This window comes from Enhydra lutris, unplaced genomic scaffold (genome assembly GCF_002288905.1).
Source record: "Enhydra lutris kenyoni isolate GAN:26980312 unplaced genomic scaffold, ASM228890v2 scaffoldscaffold35, whole genome shotgun sequence".
NCBI classification, from domain to species: Eukaryota; Metazoa; Chordata; class Mammalia; order Carnivora; family Mustelidae; genus Enhydra; species Enhydra lutris.
Window position 1 is genome coordinate 3,801,801 of NW_019154119.1, and position 20,506 is coordinate 3,822,306.

At 38.6% G+C, this 20,506-nt stretch overlaps 1 protein-coding gene across 5 annotated transcripts in view; it reads right to left on the reverse strand.

Moving 5' to 3' along the window:
* LOC111154077 (nuclear receptor coactivator 1) overlaps positions 1-20,506 on the reverse strand; it is a 154,808-nt gene that overhangs the window by 24,045 nt on the left and 110,257 nt on the right. For all 5 annotated transcript variants that reach the window (XM_022513433.1, XM_022513434.1, XM_022513435.1 and 2 more), the window contains exons 14-18: positions 12,319-12,436; positions 10,440-10,608; positions 9,072-9,386; positions 2,690-2,791; positions 86-488 (exon numbers count right to left, since the gene is read on the reverse strand). In XM_022513433.1, the coding sequence (XP_022369141.1) occupies positions 86-488; positions 2,690-2,791; positions 9,072-9,386; positions 10,440-10,608; positions 12,319-12,436 (1,107 nt within the window). The remainder of the gene's footprint in view (positions 1-85; positions 489-2,689; positions 2,792-9,071; positions 9,387-10,439; positions 10,609-12,318; positions 12,437-20,506) is intronic.

Consider the following 20,506-nt stretch of genomic DNA (forward strand, 5'->3'; position numbering starts at 1 on the left):
TCTCGGGCACACTGCCCCGCTGTGAGCGCAGGGGAAAGCCTGCGCCGGATACGTGGGAAGCAGCGCAGAGGAGCAGTCCTCATACCTGATCCTGGGTACTGGAAGACGTTCTGCTGCATCTGAGGATTGATTCCAGTGCCAAACTGTCCTCCCATGTTTCCTGTCATGCCTCTGTTCACCATGCTGTTGCGGTTGGCCAAGGCTGACTCGGGATTTGCGGCCAGTTGTGAAAACGGGCTGGTTGAAGCAGGTGGGGTTCCTGGATTTGTACCGTAGTTGGGTGGGTAGGGAAATTGCTGCGGAGCACCCTGAGGAAGACGGGGGTTCCCCATTTGAACTGGCAGTCCAGATGAGGGAGGGAGGTTGTTCCCAAAGCTTTGTTGCCTCATGAGCATGGCTCTTTGCTGCTGTATTAGCTGCCTCTGCCGGTGCTGCTGGCTGTACAACTCCCGCTGGCGCTGCGCCAACATCTGGGCATTCAGGGGGGGCTGCAAAAGAGAAAACCAATCCTCATTTATGAATATTGTTATCACCATCCCCTACTTTGGGAAGCTTACAGGATAAAGCTTAGTAGCTTGGGGCAACAAAACACGTAGCAATTATCACTATGACTTCAAGCTTGTCTGACGTGACGTGGTTAGGAGGCTTTTTTTTCTTTTTCTTTCCCCCCAAATTTACTGTTTCTTAGTTCCTCTCTTTTCTCACTGAGATCATTTATTCCACTTTACTTAAATGAATAAAATGTGATTATAGTTGATTTTAATTTTCTTCATTACACTTTCCTGTATTTTACAAATTATTTATAATGAGCATGCATTATCTTTACAATTGGAAAAACCTATGAATACCATTTAAAAAGGAAGAATCAGAAATCTAGGATCCAATGCCAAACAAATTGTTACTTAAAAAGAAAATAATTAGAAATAAAATAATAAACAGAAATAAGTGGAACCAGCTATTTTTTTTTTTTTAAAGATTTGTTTTAGAGAGAGAGCATGAGCAGGGGAAGGGGCAGAGGGAAAGGGAGAGAAGTAGACTCCCCGCTAAGTGCAGGGCCAGACACAAGGCTTGATCCCACAACCCTGAGATCATGACCTGAGTTGGATGCTTAACCAACTGAGCTACCCAGGGGCCAAAACAAGCTATTTTATTTTTTTAAAAGATTTTATTTATTTATTTGACAGACAGAGATCACAAGTAGGCAGAGAGGCAGGCAGAGAGAGAGGGGGAGGCAAGCTCCCCGCTGAGTGGAGAGCCCAATGCAGGGCTCGATCCTAGGACCCTGGGATCATGACCTGAGCTGAAGGCAGAGGCTTAACCCACTGAGCCACCCAGGCGCCCCAGAGCAAGCTATTTTATAACACTGTTGTAATAAAGACTACTCCAGGCATCAGAGTATGTGTTTTAATAGCTATAATACTAGGAATGACAAAAGCAGTAGTAAAATTAGGTTAAAATCACTTTTTTGGTCTAACTCATTAAAGCAACATGGAATGTCAATAAAGCCTTCCTCAGAAGATTTCAATTCAGACTGAGGATCTGATCAAGGCAGATAGCTCCTCTAAAATTAAACTTGCAAACAGATATAGTCCAATCTAGAAGAAACTGTGACATATGACTTTCTAATAGAAATCATCCTTACGTGAATTCCAAAAGTGGGGTCTTGTTTCCTTATAACCTAACTACCCTTGCATGAGCTAATTAGTGAGATTTTTAAGACAGGGAAACCCAAGTGTGGATCCACAAAGATGCCAATATCTGCTGCTTAATAGTAGTTTTCTTTTTTCTTTTCTTTTCTTTAGAGAGAGAGCAAGCAGGGGAAGAGCACGGTAGAGGGAGAGAGAACCCCAAGCAGACTCCGTGCTGATCATGGAGCCAACAGGGGGCTCGATCCCAAGAACCTGAGATCATGACCTAAGCTGAAACCAAGAGCTGTATGGTTAATGGACTAAGCCACCCAGGCGACCCATGAACAGTAGTTTCTGTCTATAACCCTTTTGATTACAGTTGTCTTCTTGTTTTTGCCCTGAATCCATCTAGGTACACTTTACGGAGGAAAGAAAAGTTTTGTGCGTATCCTGTCTAAAATTCCTCATCTCTCAAATTTTTGTGTCACCTTGGTTAAGAAAACATGAAGCGGTTGAAGCAAAAATACTAAAGTATGTGCAGAAGTTAAGTAGGGAGTGAGTGCTGGATAAGACGTAGAAGGCGACCCAGTTCTTTTTATGTTTAAAGTTCCAGAGGCCCTGGGTTCATGTACAAGGCTTGCTAAAATAAATAAAAAACAGAAACGGCTGATGCTCAGACTGAGCAGAGGACACAACAGGGTAGTTAATATAACTCAGAAATGTGACTGGGTTTTGATCAGGTTTCCGGTACCATCCACACAGTTTCTTATCTAGGGGTCTTATAACTGGTCCTATTCAGGATACCAGTAAGAGTGTTCTACTGATTCATCTGGTATCTAATGGCAACGACAACACCACCACCAAAACCAAACAAAGGACTCTTGCTTTAGATTAAATATCAGTAAGGGGTATCACAGGTTGATTATCAATTCATTCTAGAAGAAAGTTGCACTACTACCTTAAATGATCAATTCACAGACCATCACGGACACTCAAGTCAACACTTTAAGAAACAGCTTGGGTTACAGAATTGCTAACAATGTCTGCTTTTCTCACATTACCTGAGGTGTAATTTGCTGCTGCATGCCTGATCTCATATTGATGCTGACAGGAGCGTTCGCTGCGAACTGGTTCAAGATAGCTTGTCGATTTTGGTGGATCAACTAGAAAAAAATATAACAATGAGATATCATATTTTTACATACAAATATATATACTTTGGCCCTTTTAGAGTAACAGAAACTTTTTATTGATTACTAACAAGTTTTAGTATTACAAGTTTAGTAAGATTATTTCCCATGTTTATTTGCCAAAAGGCTGGCAATTCCAAACATTTTATCAAATAGTTCCCACCTACAGAACACCAAATAGGACAGAGCATTTAAAAGCAGAATCCACATACATGTGCACATATGCACATATGTATATACACATATACATACATATAGCTTACTTTTATTTTTTTTAATTTTTATTTATTTTTAAAAGATTTTTATTTATTTATTTGCTAGAGAGAGAGAGAGAGAGAGCCAGAGTACCAGCAGGGGAAGTAGCAGGCAGAGGGAGAAGGAGGCTCTCCACGGACCAAGGAGCCCGATGTGGGACTCAATCCCAGGACCCTGGGATCATGACCTGAGCCGAAGGTAGCCGTTCAACCAACTGAGCCATCCAAGCGTCCCTATTTTTTACTTTTTTTTAAAGTAGGATCCATGCCTAGCATGGACCCCAATGTGTGGCTTGAACCCACAACCCTGAGATTAAGATCTGAGCTGAGATCAAGAGTCAGATGCTTAACTGAGCCACCCAGGTACCCCCATATATCATACTTTCAAAATCATGCTACTACAGAGTTATTTCAGATAAGTACAATAATGGAGAGAAAAGAAATATCAGCCCTACATCTTAAACTACAGTATAAAAGTAAGTATACAATAGGGCACATTTTACAAAGGTCTGGAAGATTAACGGAAAAGTTGAGGTACTTCTCACTTGGGAGGCTGACTGTCAGATGGGTACATATTTGGGGAAATCCAACGTGATTTCATCGCTGGGGAGAATTATGTAAGAAACAAATGGTTTGAGAAAATAGACTATTTATTTAACTAGAAGAAGTAATTACTTTAGACCAGCATTTCCCAAATTGGTGTTCTAAAGAACACTGTTCTGCAGATATTAATAGATGTGCCAGGAAAATAGCATGCTGTGTTGTATTAAGTATTGGAAATGATGGGTTACACAAGGTGAAACAGATTTCTTTAGTGCAGTAATTCTATGAGCCTTTAACTGGCCAAAGCACACTGTGAATCTGCCATTAACATTTATCTCCTAGAATAATTTTGTATGGAACACTAGTTTGGAAGATGCTGTCATATCAGGCTTAGAATTCCAGGTCATAGGCATGCCTTAACTTCATCAGGTAACAGAACAAGCATCCTGGGAACTGATATTTCCTGATAAACCATCTATAGCTTAAAGAATTTCTTGCTCAATCATTTGAGGTGAATAAACTCTTCAGAGAGATAATATAAGTATCAATACTATTTTGTGTGTATATGATGCTTTATAACATAAATTACTAATAAAGATATTAACACACTCATATTTTAATATATTTAATATTTTAATACATTTAATACATTTTAATATATGAGATGCAAACTAGAAAGACTGGAGATTTTATAAGAGAATCCAAATTGCTGTGAACAGTGATTAAATCTCCCATCTCCAAACAGCTCAATTCTTAATTCTGGTTTCATTAATTTTTTTGACTCCCATTAGATCAGAAAACAAACTGTTCGGGGGAAAAGCTCATTTTAATATAAATGTAAAAATTAAAACTTCCAGGCTTTTATGGAATAGGATAGAACATTCAGAATCGGTTAAAAATTAAAGATATGAACATTATGGTTTTAAAAGTCGAAGGGACTCTTGGGGTGCCTAGATGGCTCAGTTGGTTAAGACCTGGAACACAAACCCTACAGACTGGGGACACCTGAGCAATACCAGAGGACCGGTTTGGTTCCATTCCGGATCCCAGGGTACTGGGATGGAGCCCTGTGTCCTTGGGCTCCCTGCTCGAGGAAAGCCTGTTTCTCCCTCTCCCTCTGCTCCTCCCCCTACTCCTGCTCACAAACCCTCTCTCTCTTTCTCTCTCAAATAAAGTCTTAAAAAAAAAAAAAGATAAAAGTCAAAGGGATTCTTAAGCACAAAAATCTACGTACTTCTTTAAATTCTACAGACCATAGACATAAATTTAAATAAACCATTAATTTTACAAAGATTTAGCAAAAAAATTAAGTGTATGCAAGATAATATATAAAGTTTGAAGGCTACAGAGGTGAGCAAATTTCTGTCCTCTGGGAATTCTGTCGAGTGGCAGAGGCCAATACAGAAGAATGCCACCTACAAGTGCAACATTTGCATACCCAGAGACATCTACAAGGCACTCAAGCTTAGAGGAGAGAAGGAAGGCCGGGACCAAGAGCTTGAGTGCGCGCAATAGGATCTTGAAAGATGAGAATGCTAGGTGGCAAGAAGGATGGTGGAGTTAACTTAAGGCAGAAAGTACGGCAACTCTGGAAACAGAAGACAAGGCCATGAGGATAGGGGGAAATACATTAATCTTAGCAATGAAGAGAGGTAACACTGCCAGGGGAGTGGGAGTTGGGTTTCCAAACTTACAGCTTTATATATTCTTTGAATTGTGAGATAATGAGAGCATGAAATGGGTGGGGAGGGAGGAAAGATGCTTAAGTAGTAAAAATGAGAAAATTTCAACGAGGAAGTAAATTACAACCTTAGAAAATAAATAGTCTATTTTTAGCAGTAGAAGAAATTATTCTAAAGCACATTCTGTTAAAGAAAAATTTATCTATTTCTGCCCTTGAAATATTCCTTTCCATTTCCCCTCCCCTCTCTCTGCATACAACCTAATGCTGTATACAGCTGTTTCACTCTGACCTGCCTCTTCCCTCTGATTACTAAAATGCTACTCATTATCTAGCAAGCAGGTCAAGTTCTATTCTTTCTAGGAAGTCTTCCCAAAACGATCACCATATCCTTTAACTCCTCGGAAATCTTGACTTTTGGTTGGTGGGAGGAGAGAGGTCAGGAGTCCTCAGAACTGGGGACATAAATTCAGAAGTCTATAAAGGCCAGGTCAAAAGGCTTGTATTATAAAAGGAAATGTGGAATTTGCAGCCAGTGGAACAGTACAAACTCAGCCTACACGCATCACACACACACACACACACACACCTCCCATACCCCTACACACACACATTCAGGTTTCAGGCTGGCTGACATTTTGTCTGTCTGAATGGATTTTTTTTTTCAATGCCTTATCAAAAATCCTTCCATAGGAAACCTAAAAGATGATTATCTTGCCTAGAGGGTCTCAACCAGGGATAATTCTGCCCCACAAGAGAAATTTAGCAACGTCTGAAGACACTTTCGGCTACACAACTTGGGGAAAGGTTGCTATTGGCATCTAAGGTGAAGGTCAGGGATGCTGTTAGACATTCTTAAATGAACAGGAAAGCCCCCTTAACTAGAATTATCTGCCCCAAAATGTCAATAGTGCCAAGAATGAAAACCCTGATTTAGCCACATGTAAATTCTTGACAAAGATTTTTTATTTTTTAAGATTTATTTATTAGAGAAGGAACATGCGTGGAGAGAGAGGGTGAGAGAACGTGAAACAAACTTTGTGCTGAGCGCAGAGCCCCATGCGGGACTTGATCCCATGACTGCAAGATCATGACCTGAGCCAAACCAAGATCCGACGCTTAACTGACTGAGCCACCCAGGTGCCCCAATAGGGGGTTTCTTTTAAAGAAGCTATTCTTGGGGTGCCTGGGTGGCTCAGTGGGTTAAGCCTCTGCCCTTGGCTCAGGTCATGATCCCAGGGTTCTGGGATCGAGCCCCGCATGGGGCTCTCTGCTCAGCAGGGAGCCTGTTTCCCCCTCTCTCTCTGCCTGCCTCTCTGCCTACTTGTGATCTCTGTCAAATAAATAAATAAATTCTTAAAAAAAAAAAAAAAAAAAAGAAGCTATTCTTCTATCAGGCAGTTTTCATGGCCAGAATTCTAGAGATGAAATTAGCTTCCCTCTACTTTCAGCCCTTTGATCTCTCTGGTCACTTCTATTTTCTCTAATATATAAAAAATAATCAATAGTGGTTCTTCTACCAGATCCATACATTTTCTCCAATACTCTAACACATAACACATGTGGACTTGACTTGTTTTGAGATGGCTAAGTATATCACATTTCTTTATGTGTCTCCAATGTTACTCCCTTTTCATAGTATTCTTTTCTTGAGAGTATGAAGACCCTGGCTGGAGAAGAAGAATACAAAACTAGAACAGAATCATCACATCTTTTATGAGCCAATCTTACATAATTTTCTACAAGCAGCAGGTCTCCCCATTTTTGCTGTTATCCTTTTCTCAAAATAGAACTTTAGGAATTCTTTATTGTTATCATGGATGTATTTCTTGAGACTTTGCTTATTTGACATGTGAGCAGACACTATATCTAAAGGCTTCATTACAACTTTGTATTCTTAATCACTAGCTCCCTCCTTCATTTTTGCTATTCCTTAAAAGTTTCAGCCAATGAATCTCTACTAGTTTCCCAGGGTGTTTTTCCTTCCCCTCTCCCCCAACTCCTTGTGTATCACATTCCCGTCAATGAGATATACTTATAGTCAAGAAATATGTTTTTAAACTGATCTTAAAATACATTAAAAAGAAAGAAACTGGGACGCCTGGGTGGCTCAGTTGGTTAAGCAGCTGCCTTCGGCTCAGGTCATGATCCCAGCGTCCTGGGATCGAGTCCCACATCGGGCTCCTTGCTCGTCAGGGAGCCTGCTTCTCCCTCTGCCTCTGCCTGCCATTCTGTCTGCCTGTGCTCGCTCTCTCTCCCTCTCTCTCTCTGACAAATAAATAAATAAAATCTTTAAAAAAAAAAAAAAAAAAAAAGAAAGAAACTATGATGTGGTCCTGAGTTTGTACCTTTCTTTTTTCAAATCATCAGGCACTGTCCTAAATTCCTGCCTATGAGATGCTTTATATCTCCTGTGTTTGGCAAGAGGGAAGGAGGAATGAGAGAACATGATCAACGAGTAAAGAGATGATATCAGTCTAGCGAGGTAAGTGTATTATGAACACCATGTTATGAAATCTGATGTATTCTGGACACTAATTCTTTGTCACTTATACAGTGTTGCAAATATCTTCCCTGAGCCTACATTTAACCATGTTTATGGTGTCTTTTATCTTATAAGTTTTAAATTTTAACGCAAACATCAAACTTTTCCCTTATGCCTTTTAGGGGCCACATAAATCTTCTCATATTCACATTTAGATCATTAAAATACCTAGAATTTATTTTTATGTATGGTATGAGATTAAGGAATATAATTTTTTCTCCTCAAGGACAGTCCAATGTACTAGCATTTATTATACAGGCCATCTCATCTCACTGACACTGTGCTAAGATCTTTATTTTATGTACTATCTCACTCATTCGATCCACAGACCACCTACGAGGTAGACAAATTATTTACTGTATTTCTTTTATGGATATAATCAGAAATCAGAGGCTTTAAAAGGGTAAATAATTTGACTGTTAAGCCACCTAAGTTAAGTTAGAACTAGGACTTGAAATTAGAGATCTTCTAACATTATAAAATATTGCCTTTCTAATATAATTTAGCTCCTTCTTTCTCTTCTTTCCTGAATTCGTAACACTCTAGGAAATTGCTTTAAATACTTTAAAGAGGGGCGCCTGAGTGGCTCAGTGGGTTGGGCCTCTGTCTTCGGCTCAGGTTGTGACCTCAGGGTCCTGGAGACAATACTTTTAACTATTTGCTTTTTTGGTTCTTGATGCTTATCTCTGTATTTGCTGCTTAGACGATCTTAAATATTTATGCCATGATACCCATCTGTAAGGAGAGAGAAGACTGAACTCACCCAGCTCCCCAGGATCCCCAAACTATCCTTTCCTCCATTCTCCTAATGCAATAACATCAGTAAGCTTCAATCACTCCAACTTAAAACAACATAAATTTCATTTTCTGTTTCAACAATCATAACAGTATCTCTTGATGCTCTACTTTATAAATTAAGCTACATATTTCGCTTTATTAATTTAAGAATATATGATGTTCATCCTAAACATTTCCTATCACAAAAAACAGAAGTAAATTGCTTTTAAATAGTGAGTCTCAAGAGTACTTTGTTATGAGCCAGCTGTCTTTCACTGAATGAAAGTCTCCTTTACCTTATCTTCGCCGACCAAGGATGGTTTTTTGAGTTTTTCACAAAGGTTATGGGAACACTTCCACCTGACACTTTTATTCTAGCCCGTGGGCGGTGTGAATGCAGCACGAGTTAGCAGAAGCCTTCTCGAGCGCTCCCTGCAGGCCCGGACGACTCACCTGCTGTTGGCCCTGCAAGCGCTGCTGAAGCTGGAGCCGCAGCTGGTTGGGCGCGGCCGGAGGTCTGTTCAGCGGCTGTCGGGGCTGCATGCCCAGGCCGGGTGAGAAGGCGCCTCGGGGAGGCGTCACTTGGACAGGCATAGTCCCCAGCGAAGGTTTTTGCCTGACCATGCCTTGGAAAGGGGTAGAGAGATTGGCAGTAGGTGAAGGAGACGAATAAGGCTGGGAATAAAGGTTGGGTCTTTCTTCCATCATCAAAGGTGGTGTTGCTTGTTGTGGTGGAAATCTCTCTGATAAGACTTCTAATCCACCTCCCTGTTGGAAAATAAGCCAGAACATTTCACAAATAAATTACTGCCAATATATGACATGCTTCTCTATATAATCTTGGATCTGAGAACACGTTATCTCTAGAAAGTTTTATTATAAAATATTATACTGAATTCATAAAGGTCTCTAGGAGTTTGCTATCTAAGGGAATCACTTATGAAAGTTCCTTCTGAAATGGAATAACAGATCAACTGAGATGTTTAAAAATCTCAGAAAAGAGACAAAAACATGGTTAAAACACAGGCTAAAATCAAAGGAATGAAGCCAAAAGGTTTGAAAAGAACCACACTGCAAAGCCTAAGAGTCAACAAATATTACATTTAGTAGCTTACCATGAGAAGTATTATTATAGGAGGGATTAGTTAGGCATTTTTCTATCCCAAATAGAGAATTCATGCTTTCTTTCCTCTTAGTTGAAAAAAAAAATTCATAGCTAGCTTAAAAGAATGCCATAGCTATGGCTTTTAAAATTGATAACTATTATTCATTGTAAAAAATATAATTTAAATTATGACCTGGTTTGCATGTGTGTGTGTGTGTATGTGTGCACAAGCACACATGTGTATGTAACTGAAAGGAAAGTTTTATGAAATATAACTTCCCCTTTTTCTTATATTCTACTACTTTAAAAATGTTGGTCATGAAGCACTAAGTTGATTTTTCAACCTCACCATGTGAAAAATGCCCAAAGGTGGAGTATCATGGGATGTGCAGGTTGATGTCTAGCATGAATGAAGAATAAATTAAGTCCTAGGATAAGAAGTCATTACATAAATCTGGATTCTCTTCTAGGGGGAGCCTCTAAGATTCTGGTCCATAGTGAAAGGCTAAGACTTTCTAATTCTAACTATTTCTAATTATTATGACTTTTTTTGTTTAAAAAACCTCATTATTTAGCTATATTTTGATAACTTTCACAAGAATAAGCTATAAAACTACTTAAACACAGTGAGACCAATATTGAAAAATCTTGCTTAAAAATAATGTTCTAGCTTCTCAGGATTGTATTGTTTAAATAATGCCAGTTTTAATGAATACCTGGACGAGTTTGTCAATTCCCAGAGCTCTATCTAGTTCAGCCAGCTCAGTTTCATCTTTGCCGCTGAGGAAGGACACGAGCTGTTCAAGAAGAGCCTTCTCATCATTTCTTCCTTCTACTGTTGTTGGTGGACAGAGCAGCTCATCTAATTGTGAACTAATACACTGGCTAATAGAATCAAAAGATAAAAGAGTTTAAGACTGATATAGCAAATAAGTATTCAATCTCAATAACATAAACATAGATATATACACATATATGTATGAGATACACACAAATATGCAAATCTTGTTCTAGAAAATTCTGTGGAGATGCTTTTTCTTTTCTTTTTTTTTTTTTTTTAAAGATTTTAAAATTATTTATTTATTTGCCAGAGAGAGAGAGAGAGAGAGAGAGAGAGAGAGAGAGAGACAGCGAGCACAGGCAGGCCGAGTGGTAGCAGAGACAGAGGGAGAAGCAGGATCCCTGCCGAGCAAGGAGCCCAATGTGGGACTCGATCCCAGGACGGTGGGATCATGACCTGAGCCGAAGGCAGCTGCTTAACCAACTGTGCCACCCAGGCGTCCCATGTGGAGATGCTTTTTCAACCAATTATCACACAATGAAATGTTCTATACTTATGTGTAGAAATTTATAAATGTTCTGTATGAAGCTTGAATATATTCTCACTGTTTTGTCAGTCACTGAAATTTGCTTCCATATTCTTCCTCTTTGCTTATAGAAATAGCTTGAAAAATTAACTAAACATAGTTAAGAAAGGGAAAAGAATTCTTCATGAGAGTCAAAAATAAAAATCAATCAAAATCTCAGGGAAAAAAATCATCTAGCCTACAGCAAGATTTATTCTATTTATACTTAAGTTTCAAAGACGATCAAATTGTATTGATTTAATCATAAAATAAATGATTACCATTTACAAAAGAAATCAAACTAGGAAAATGAAACATTCTCAGTGTTAAGCAACAAAAAAACCTGTTGATTACACGAAGGAAATACACAGTCTAATCCTCCTGATACCAACAGATGCAAAAAACTCAGAAATATATGGAAAATAATACTAATAAGACAAACATAATTATAAGGAATCCTCTCTGGGGAAGGCAAATGGGAATACAGTTCATAGTTAAAGCTCTAAACCACACTCAACACTGTCTAGTCATCCTTTGGTTGCTATGCATGAGATGTACTCTAATGTTTTGGAATGGAGCTACTCATGTCAATTAAGAAATTAAATTCTAATCAAGATGGGACACTGAGTAGATGTAAAAAGTACTTTCCCTTCTTATATCATCTTGCTCCATAGAGAAACACTGGACAAAATAATTATACAACTAAAAGCTCAAGAGCTTTTATAATAATTGTTACACTGAGCTCAATTCATCTACAGATCTCAGAAATTTTATAGTAATCAAAGTAAAGCAAGAGATGAAAAGAAAACAACTGCTGCATACTATATCAATCTTTCTGTAATTACAATACATACTAGCCTTGCAGTCACACAGTAAATAAATCTGTTTAACATGGGGTCTTCCTCTATACCCCCCCTTTTTAAAAAAAAAGATCTTATTTATTTATTTGAGAGAGAGAGAGAGCGCAGGAGAGGGGAGAGGGTCAGAGGGAGAAGCAGACTCCCTGTGGAGCTGGGAGCCCGATGCGGGACTCGATCCCAGGACTCCAGGACCATGACCTGAGCTGAAGGCAGTTGCTTAACCAACTGAGCCACCCAGGCGCCCATCCATCCCCCTTTCTTTTGTTAAACATTTACTTCTACTACTATCTCACAAAATAAAATGTAGACTGGAATCCAGTCTGGGAAATAGTTCTTTGTTGTAGAAGTTGGTATCTGATATTTTATAAGGTAGGAAATGTATTACTCACTCTTCTGGCTTATTCTGATTTACAGGAGTCACTGTATTATTTGCCCATGGAATCTGGTCACCTGTTCCTGGCTGTCCAAACTGGTTATCAATTGCTTCCAATTCCAGCTCCGGTAACCCTGATTACAGAAGAAAAGGTAAGAAGTCAGTATCACAAAAAATACGTAAACAGTATTTTTCAGAAACAATATATTGTATGGAAGAATGAGATTTCCCCTATAAAATATTATTTCAGTGGTACACTGGCCCCTTTTTCAGAAACTTTTAAACTGTCTAGAATGTGGCCACATAATAACCAGTGAGAAAGTAAGAAAAAGTTCTCTGAACCAAAGAAACTCTGATGTAAAAAAAAGTTCGCACATAAGTTGATGTTACCATAGGGAGACTCACTCAGAACTTTTTGAGAAATTTTTTTTAAAATTTTTATGTTTTAGATCTTATTTTTAAGTAATCTCTATACCCAATGTGGGGTTTGAACTCATAACCCTGAGATCAAGCAGTGCATGTTCCACCAACGGAGCCAGCCAGGCGCCTCCCGAAATTATTCCTTTTTAAAGATAATTATAACAATTTTGGCTACTGCTTTTTCAGTCTGTAGGACATTAGGATCTGCTACAGGTAGGGATAGAGATGTTATCATGACACGAGAGCAGCAAATGCAAGATAAAATTCTTTTGTTCTGTAACAGGCAGGAACAGAAACAAAAGGGCACAGCAGTCTGGGGCCATTCTGAAAATGGACAAAGCTTTGCAACTGTTAACTGAGAACCCGGCTATATAACAGTGTAACAACCCATGCTTACGATGATGACAAATGAAGAGACAGATTTAGTTATGTTTTATAATGGAAGAAAATAGTATATGCATTCTAGAAGGTTTTTGTTTAGGCATTTTTTGGGGAAACCCGATTATTTCTATACTCTTTAGACTAGAAAAGACTGTGAATAACCTAAATTCCAGAAATGTAGGGACTGATTAAGGAACCATGGTATAGATATTTATAACATGCCATTAAATGAAAAAGAAAAAAAACCCATAAGCCAAGATATTATGTTCAGAATGATTCTAGTTTTATAAATTATTTTGTATTAGTAGGAAAAAGTTATGAAAGGGTATGTAAATCTTTGGTTGCTTTTTGATTGTAAGATTAAGGATGACTTTTTTTTTTTTGACTTTGACCTTTTTTTAATGCTTATAATGGTTATCTGTAATTTCTGAAAATGGATATATATTAATTATTGTTATGGGCTGAAATGTATTCCCCCAAAATTCGTATGTTGAAGCTCTAACTCTGAGTAGCTCAGAATGGGACTGTATTTGGAGACAGGGTGTTCAGAGATGTGATTAAGTTAAAATAGGGCCATTAAGGTGCACTCCGATTCAACAGGACTGGAGTTCTTATAAGAACAGGGGATTAGGACACAGACAACACAGACAAAGGGATGACCATGAGGCCACAGCAAAGAGGCGGCCATCCACAAGACTGTGAGAGGCTTCAGAAGAAACCAAACCTGCCAACCCCCTTCACCTTGGACTTCTAGCTTCCAGAACTATGAGAAAATGAATTTCTGTTGTTTAAGCCACCTGGTCTGTGGTATTTATAATGGCAGTCCTCGCATTTTTTTAATGTAATTTTTTAAAGAACAACTAAAAATGCCTTGGAATTTTGTTTTATTTATTCTTTTTTTTTTTTTTAATTGAGAGAGAGCGCACGCAAGTGAGCACAGAGGGCAGAGAAGGAAAGGGAAAGAGAGAGAATCTTAAGCAGGTTCTGTACCCACCACAGAACCTGACATGGGGCTTGATCTCATGACTCTGAGATCATGACCTGAGCTGAAACCAAGAGTAGGACATTTAACAGACTCAACCACCCAGATGCTCCACCTTGGAGTTATGTTTTCTTTCTAATGAATGGAGAATAAGTAGATTTAGGAATGCCTGAGAAAAACGTGTTTAATGGTAGATATTGATCATTATTAACTACAGAAAACATGTTAGGCTCACTTTTATGTGAAATATCCTCAACATTTAGTATGAGTGAAGTATAGGATTCTAAGTAAACATTCATTTCTAAATCCAAATAATTAGAGCTTTCGGTTAAACTTGTCTTCTCTGTCGTGACAAATGATAGAAAAATCAAACTCTGTAGGATTCCCAAAACAGAGCAAACAAAATCCACCAAACAACACTAACCACAAATGATGACGGGAAAGTAATCACTTAATTCCTATCATTATTTAAAACAGGAAGTTGGTCAAAGAAGATTATCTAAAGCTGTCCCATTGCTCTATTCCAAGCATTAATTCTTTAGTCCTATTCTATTTCAGAAATCTAACCTAGTCAAAATTAATTCTATTTAAGAGTTAAAGCAAATTTATAAGGCTGTCTACCATTAATACTGACTATATGATAGCTTATTTGACTCCGTAACAGGATACAGTATCTCATTTTACTAGGGGAAAATATTAAGAAAATAAGTTGGACAAAATTTCTCAAAATGAAGTAAGATTCATATAAGATTCATATAAGTTTGATGACTAGGAAAAAAAAACAAACAAATCAAACTTTGATTCAAGTAAAACTTTTGTTTGCATAGGCCTTATACTTAAAAGAAGTTAGTTTTTATTCTATTTTTTAAAAAGATTTTATTAATTTATTTGACAGAGAGAGACATAGCGGGAGAGGAAACATAAGCAGAGGGGTGGGAGAGGGAGAAGCAGGCTTCCTGTCGAGTAGGGAGCCCAATGCGGGGCCCTGACCCAAGCCCAAGATGCACACTTAATGACTGAGCCACCCAGGTGCCCCCAAAGTAGTTAGTTTTTATTCTAAAAGTCAGGCCAGTCTTTTAGGATTTCTTTTAGAAATTTATTTCTATAAAAAATTCAAGGATTTATTGGAATGTTTTAAGAAATACACATTATCTTCTCTTAGTCTGGGGAATAAACCTACTATATTTAGCCATGTTTGTGCCCTATCTCAAATGTAAGTATGTATATATGTAACACAAAACAGGCATGATAATTTGTAAAGGGAAGCACTGATGTCTCTCCCAGTCCCTGTGTTGGAGGGGGAAGCTAAAGTGAGTAGAAAACAAGCCCTCAGGGATCCCTAATCAAGCTATTAATGTTTCTTATCATCTTTGCAAAGGGCTCAATATCGTATTTTCTCCATTGAAAATCTGCTTAGGGGCTCCTGGGTAGCACAGCTGGCATCTTGATTTCGGCTCAGGTCATGATCTCAGGGTCGTGAGATGGAGCCCCCTGTCAGGCTCTGCATTCAGCACGGAGTCTGCTTGAGATTCTCTCTCCCTCTCCTCTGCCCCTCCCCTGTGCTCGCTCTCTCGCCCTCTCTCTCTCAAATAAATAAATAAGTCTTTTAAAAAATCTGGCTAAAAGGAAAACTTTGTATCTCCATTAGCCAAAACAAAGTTACATTACTAAAAAATTCAACCATTTCTACACACAGTAGAAAGCACTGTCTAAGCATGAGAGCGGCTTTTGTACATTCTACTACACTAACAGACAATTCACTACCTAGTGATTCGGATGTTCAGCTACTTTCTTCAGGTGTTGGTTAAGAGGTTTCTGGCTCAGTTTTGTGTTACATTTGGCTGTATGCAAATGCAAATGCAATGCACAGCAGTTAGAGTGTTTTATTTTTCTAAACATGATGTAGACAAAGAATGAACTTATTGAATGAAAAAAAAAAAAACCTCCTATAAATCACAAGACACAAAAGAAAAAACCCAATAGATAAATGGTTAGAGAATATGAACAGGTCACATGCAATCACTGAAAAATGATCTACCTAATTAAAAAAAAACAAAAAACCTCACAGATTAAAACTTAAAAAAACCAAACCATCAGGTTGGCAAAGATAAGAAAGAATATAATTCAATGTCTTAGAAAGGATGTGTAGAAGAAGAACATTATCCATTCGAGTGTAAAGTGGCACAATATCTAAGAAGGCCATTTGGCAAAATCCGTCTATCCTTTGACCAAGCAATTCTATTTAGAACTTTTATTTCAGATATATTCTCACATGGGATAAGTTATCTCTACATATAGGTAATCATTACAGCTCTATAGTGGCAAAAGATACCTACCAAGAGGCACAACACAATAAAAAAAGAGAAATTAAAATGGATTTTTTAAGTACTGAAATGTGAACCTCATTATTTTTAGAGTTATGCAACTATTTTAATGGCCTACAAATAAATGAGATTTTAAAAATAATCAGCTCAGGGTGTGTATGTTCACCAAACATAAAATCATCCCCCTCACAAGATCATTCACTTACTCCAGTGATATTCTCAAAGTTCAAATATTTTTGGAATTCTAGATCTATCTAGAACAGTATACAGGTCCCTCAAGAAAATATATCTCCTCAAAGTTAAGCTCTAATTTAGGTCTGGATTTTAAAAAAGAAGCATTATTCTTTTTGGATCAACAAATTTGACTCCAAATAACCGTAGAAAAGTATCAGAAGTCAAATCCGTCCTCAGAGGATAAGGATTTGAAGACTGTCAAAAAGACAGCAGAGGTTTTGAAGGTACTGTCACAGAAGTACACTACACATATTTTGATCAACAACACCCTCCTATTGTCTCTTGATGGGCTCCGGTGGTACATTTCTAAAAAAAATTATTTAAACCACGTGGTCACACTACATGGGTGTGTGGTATGCGTATCAACAGGATGTTTTGAAACTAGGCGGACTGAGATTTAAATCCTGATTCTGCACGTACTAAGTGGAAAACTTCAGGCAAATTTTTATCTGTGTGTATTTTTTTCTTCTCATTCTCGGGTCCTTCATTTTCTCATATGTAAATAGACCTAAGGGAATTTTCTGGCTCAATGTGGCAGATTTATCCCTTCTATTTTACTTTACCTCCAAATAACCTCTGAAAGAACAACAGAAATAAAAAGGGAAAAATAAATCTCCATCTGAAGGAAAGGCAAAAGAAGTATTATGGTCGCTGACTCAAACGATGAAGAGTTTCTGAAAGATGAAACAGAGGGAACAAACCAATGGTAAAACTTCAACAAAACTAAAAAATCCACAAGACAAAAAGAAGATTCTCCAGGAAGGGGAGTTTTCCCAAAAGAAGCCCAGAACTCGAAGCTCAGTGGTCACGGAGCGGGTACAGGGACAGCTTCAGCAAGCCCCGCCCCAAGAGCAGAGGACTCTGGCTTCTGCCTCTGGGAATTAAGGGGTAGGAGCATGATTTGAAGTGGGAGTTCTGCCCAGGGAAACTCCCAGAGTGTGTGCTTGGGCTGCGATGAGGATTTCCCACCACCAAGCCCCGCTCTCTCACAATAGCAACATAGAAACAGGGCTTCTATACATTAGAACATACATCCGCTGCCAGAGCAGAAGGGGTTCTCACTTTAGCTAAAGACACGCTCTAGCTACGAAGATTGTTCATTCTGGGCCTTGGTCAGTGTATATGGACAGACAGCGCAAACGCACAAAACACACAAGGAAAGTCAATGGGAGGAAAGAGAGAGAGCAAATTTAACAAAGAAAGTAACTTTGGAGGAAAAAAAGATTCTTACAGAAAATGGACAAGGCCTAGAGTTGGTATAATAAATTTACTGCCACACAGATTACAAGGTTTATCATACCCATAGAAGGTAATGGATTCCTATGAGAAGAAAAATAATTTCTAGACATTAGAAACATGATAGGTACAATTAAAAGAACTCAACAGATGGAACTGAAAAGCAGAATGAATATGGCTGAAGATTCAGTTTTTATCTGGAAAATGTGGCCCAAAGATTCTCTCGAAATACAGTGCAAAAGGGCAAAAGGAAAAGAAAAGGCAAGAGAAAAGATGAGTGCCATGGCAGAAAGATCCAGAAGTTCTAACTGGTGTACCTCAGGTGGTGAAACAGGATGGTGACCAAACTATGCTCTACTCCAGGCATTTGCACTTGATATGGTTCAGCTTAAGACTGAAGACTAAAGAAAGAATTGTCTGATTTTCCCAGGTGGGCACAAGGTTAAGACATGAATCAGCCACCCAGCGATGGACTCTGGTTCTAGGAAAAGGTAGTGATGGCGAGTGCAGACCCTAGAGGGGCCAGGGAATTAGAGGCTACTCTCTTCTTTACTGGATACGTTATCGTATTTTTTTTTTAAATATTTTATTTATTTGACAGAGAGAAATCACAACTAGGCAGAGAGGCAGGCAGAGAGAGAGGAGGAAGCAGGCTCCCCACAGAGCAGAGAGCCCGCCCGATGTGGGGCTCGATCCCAGGACACTGGGATCATGACCTGAGCCGAAGGCAGAGGCTTTAACCCACTGAGCCACCCAGGGGCCCCATGTTATCGTATTTTTGTCCCCAATTTCTTTTTCCTTCTCTAATCCTTTATGCTCTTTTCCTTTATTCTGCCCAACTTACTTCCTTAGCCTTATACCTCCTGAAATCTTATTTTTTTCCCCTCATCTATATGGAATTCCATACTGTCTGCATCTATCATCCTCGCCCTCCTTTGTCTCAGGATCTTCCCCTTCTATGCTTTTGGCCTTTGCCAACACTATAGCACAAGGTTTAACAGATTCTGGCCTATTTATATACCTTTATACATGGAGCTATATTCAGGGGAGGAAATCTCAAGAGAGAAGCAAGAGCTATTTGCCTCAGGACAGACTATGAAGGAAAAACACTGTTTTCACAGGCCTGTGCAGCCAGAAAACACTTTCTTCTTTTATTACGTTTATTTTTTATCAAATTAATACACGTACATAATTTTTAAAGTCAAGGCCAAAAGGTCCATTAGGAATAGAAGCAGATTTAAGCCCTACCTCTTCTAATCTTTTGGTTACTTCTGTTTTAACAGAGGCAGCCACTCGCAACTTGTATAGCTGTTTTCTTTGGCATTTGCCTGTTTATTTCTAAATACACATACGCTGCTATTCCTTGATGTCTCAATTTGAGATTACTGACTTCCCGTTGTGATAGATGAGGTCTTAATTCTCCCACACCTACCACCTCCTATGTTTCCAATTCCCTAACAGATATCACAGTTTTTTTTATAACATAAAAAGTTGGGGTGCCTGGGTGGCTCAGTTGGTTAAGCTGCTGCCTTCGGCTCAGGTCATGATCCCAGGGTCCTGGGATCGAGCCCCGCATTGGGCTCTCTGCTCAGCAGGGAGCCTGCTTCTCCCCTTCTCTCTCTCTGCCTGCCTCTCTGCCTACTTGTGATCTCTGTCAAATAAATAAACAAAATCTTAAAAAAAAAAAGTTAATACTTAGATTCTTATGATCACGCAAATATTACTCATTGCAAAATTACATTGTGCACTATGTTCAAACCTCCTCTCTTGTACTATGCTTTCTTTATCTGGAGTTAACAATTGTCTTATTTTTTTCATCTGCTTGATTTTCTAGGGGAATCTTTCAGATGCTTCAACATTGTTGACAAAAACCTATCAGTAATCTTTTCAATAAACTCAAAGAGATATATCTCATTTCTCCCCTAGAACCTTCTTTCCGGAAGATTCAGATTCCAATCTGTATTGGTTGTTCCCCAATCTTACTGATCAGCTATCATTCCCTGACTTCCTTTCAGATCCTCTGTTTTCCCTGGACCTTGTACCTTTCTCTTTTTTGGTTTTCTTCCTTTTGTTGAAGTACATTCCCTAAGGGCCTTCACTAGAAAAGGTGACTATACCATACAAATATTTGAGCCATTTTAGATCTGAAAATGGTTTTTCTCCATCTTCACAACTACTGGAAATTTGGGTGGCTAATTATATATATATAATTATATATATATAATTATGTATAATTATAGGTTAGAAATTACTCTAACCTCAGATATTTTTTTTTTTTTAAAGATTTTATTTATTTATTTGACAGAGAGATCACAAGCAGGCAGAGAGGTAGGCAGAGAGAGAGGAGGAAGCAGGCTCCCCTAGAGAGCAGAGAGCCCGATGCGGGGCTCGATCCCAGGACTCTGAGATCATGACCTGAGCCGAAGGCAGTGGCTTAACCCACTGAGCCACCCAGGCGCCCCTAACCTCAGATATTTCCAAAATAAATTTGACTGAGGTCTAATTTATATATAATTTTTTCCTTTTTTTTTTTTTTAAAGATTTTTATTTATTTATTTGACAGAGAGAGAGAGATCACAAGCAGGCAGAGAGGCAGGCAGAGAGAGAGGGGGAAGCATGATCCTCGC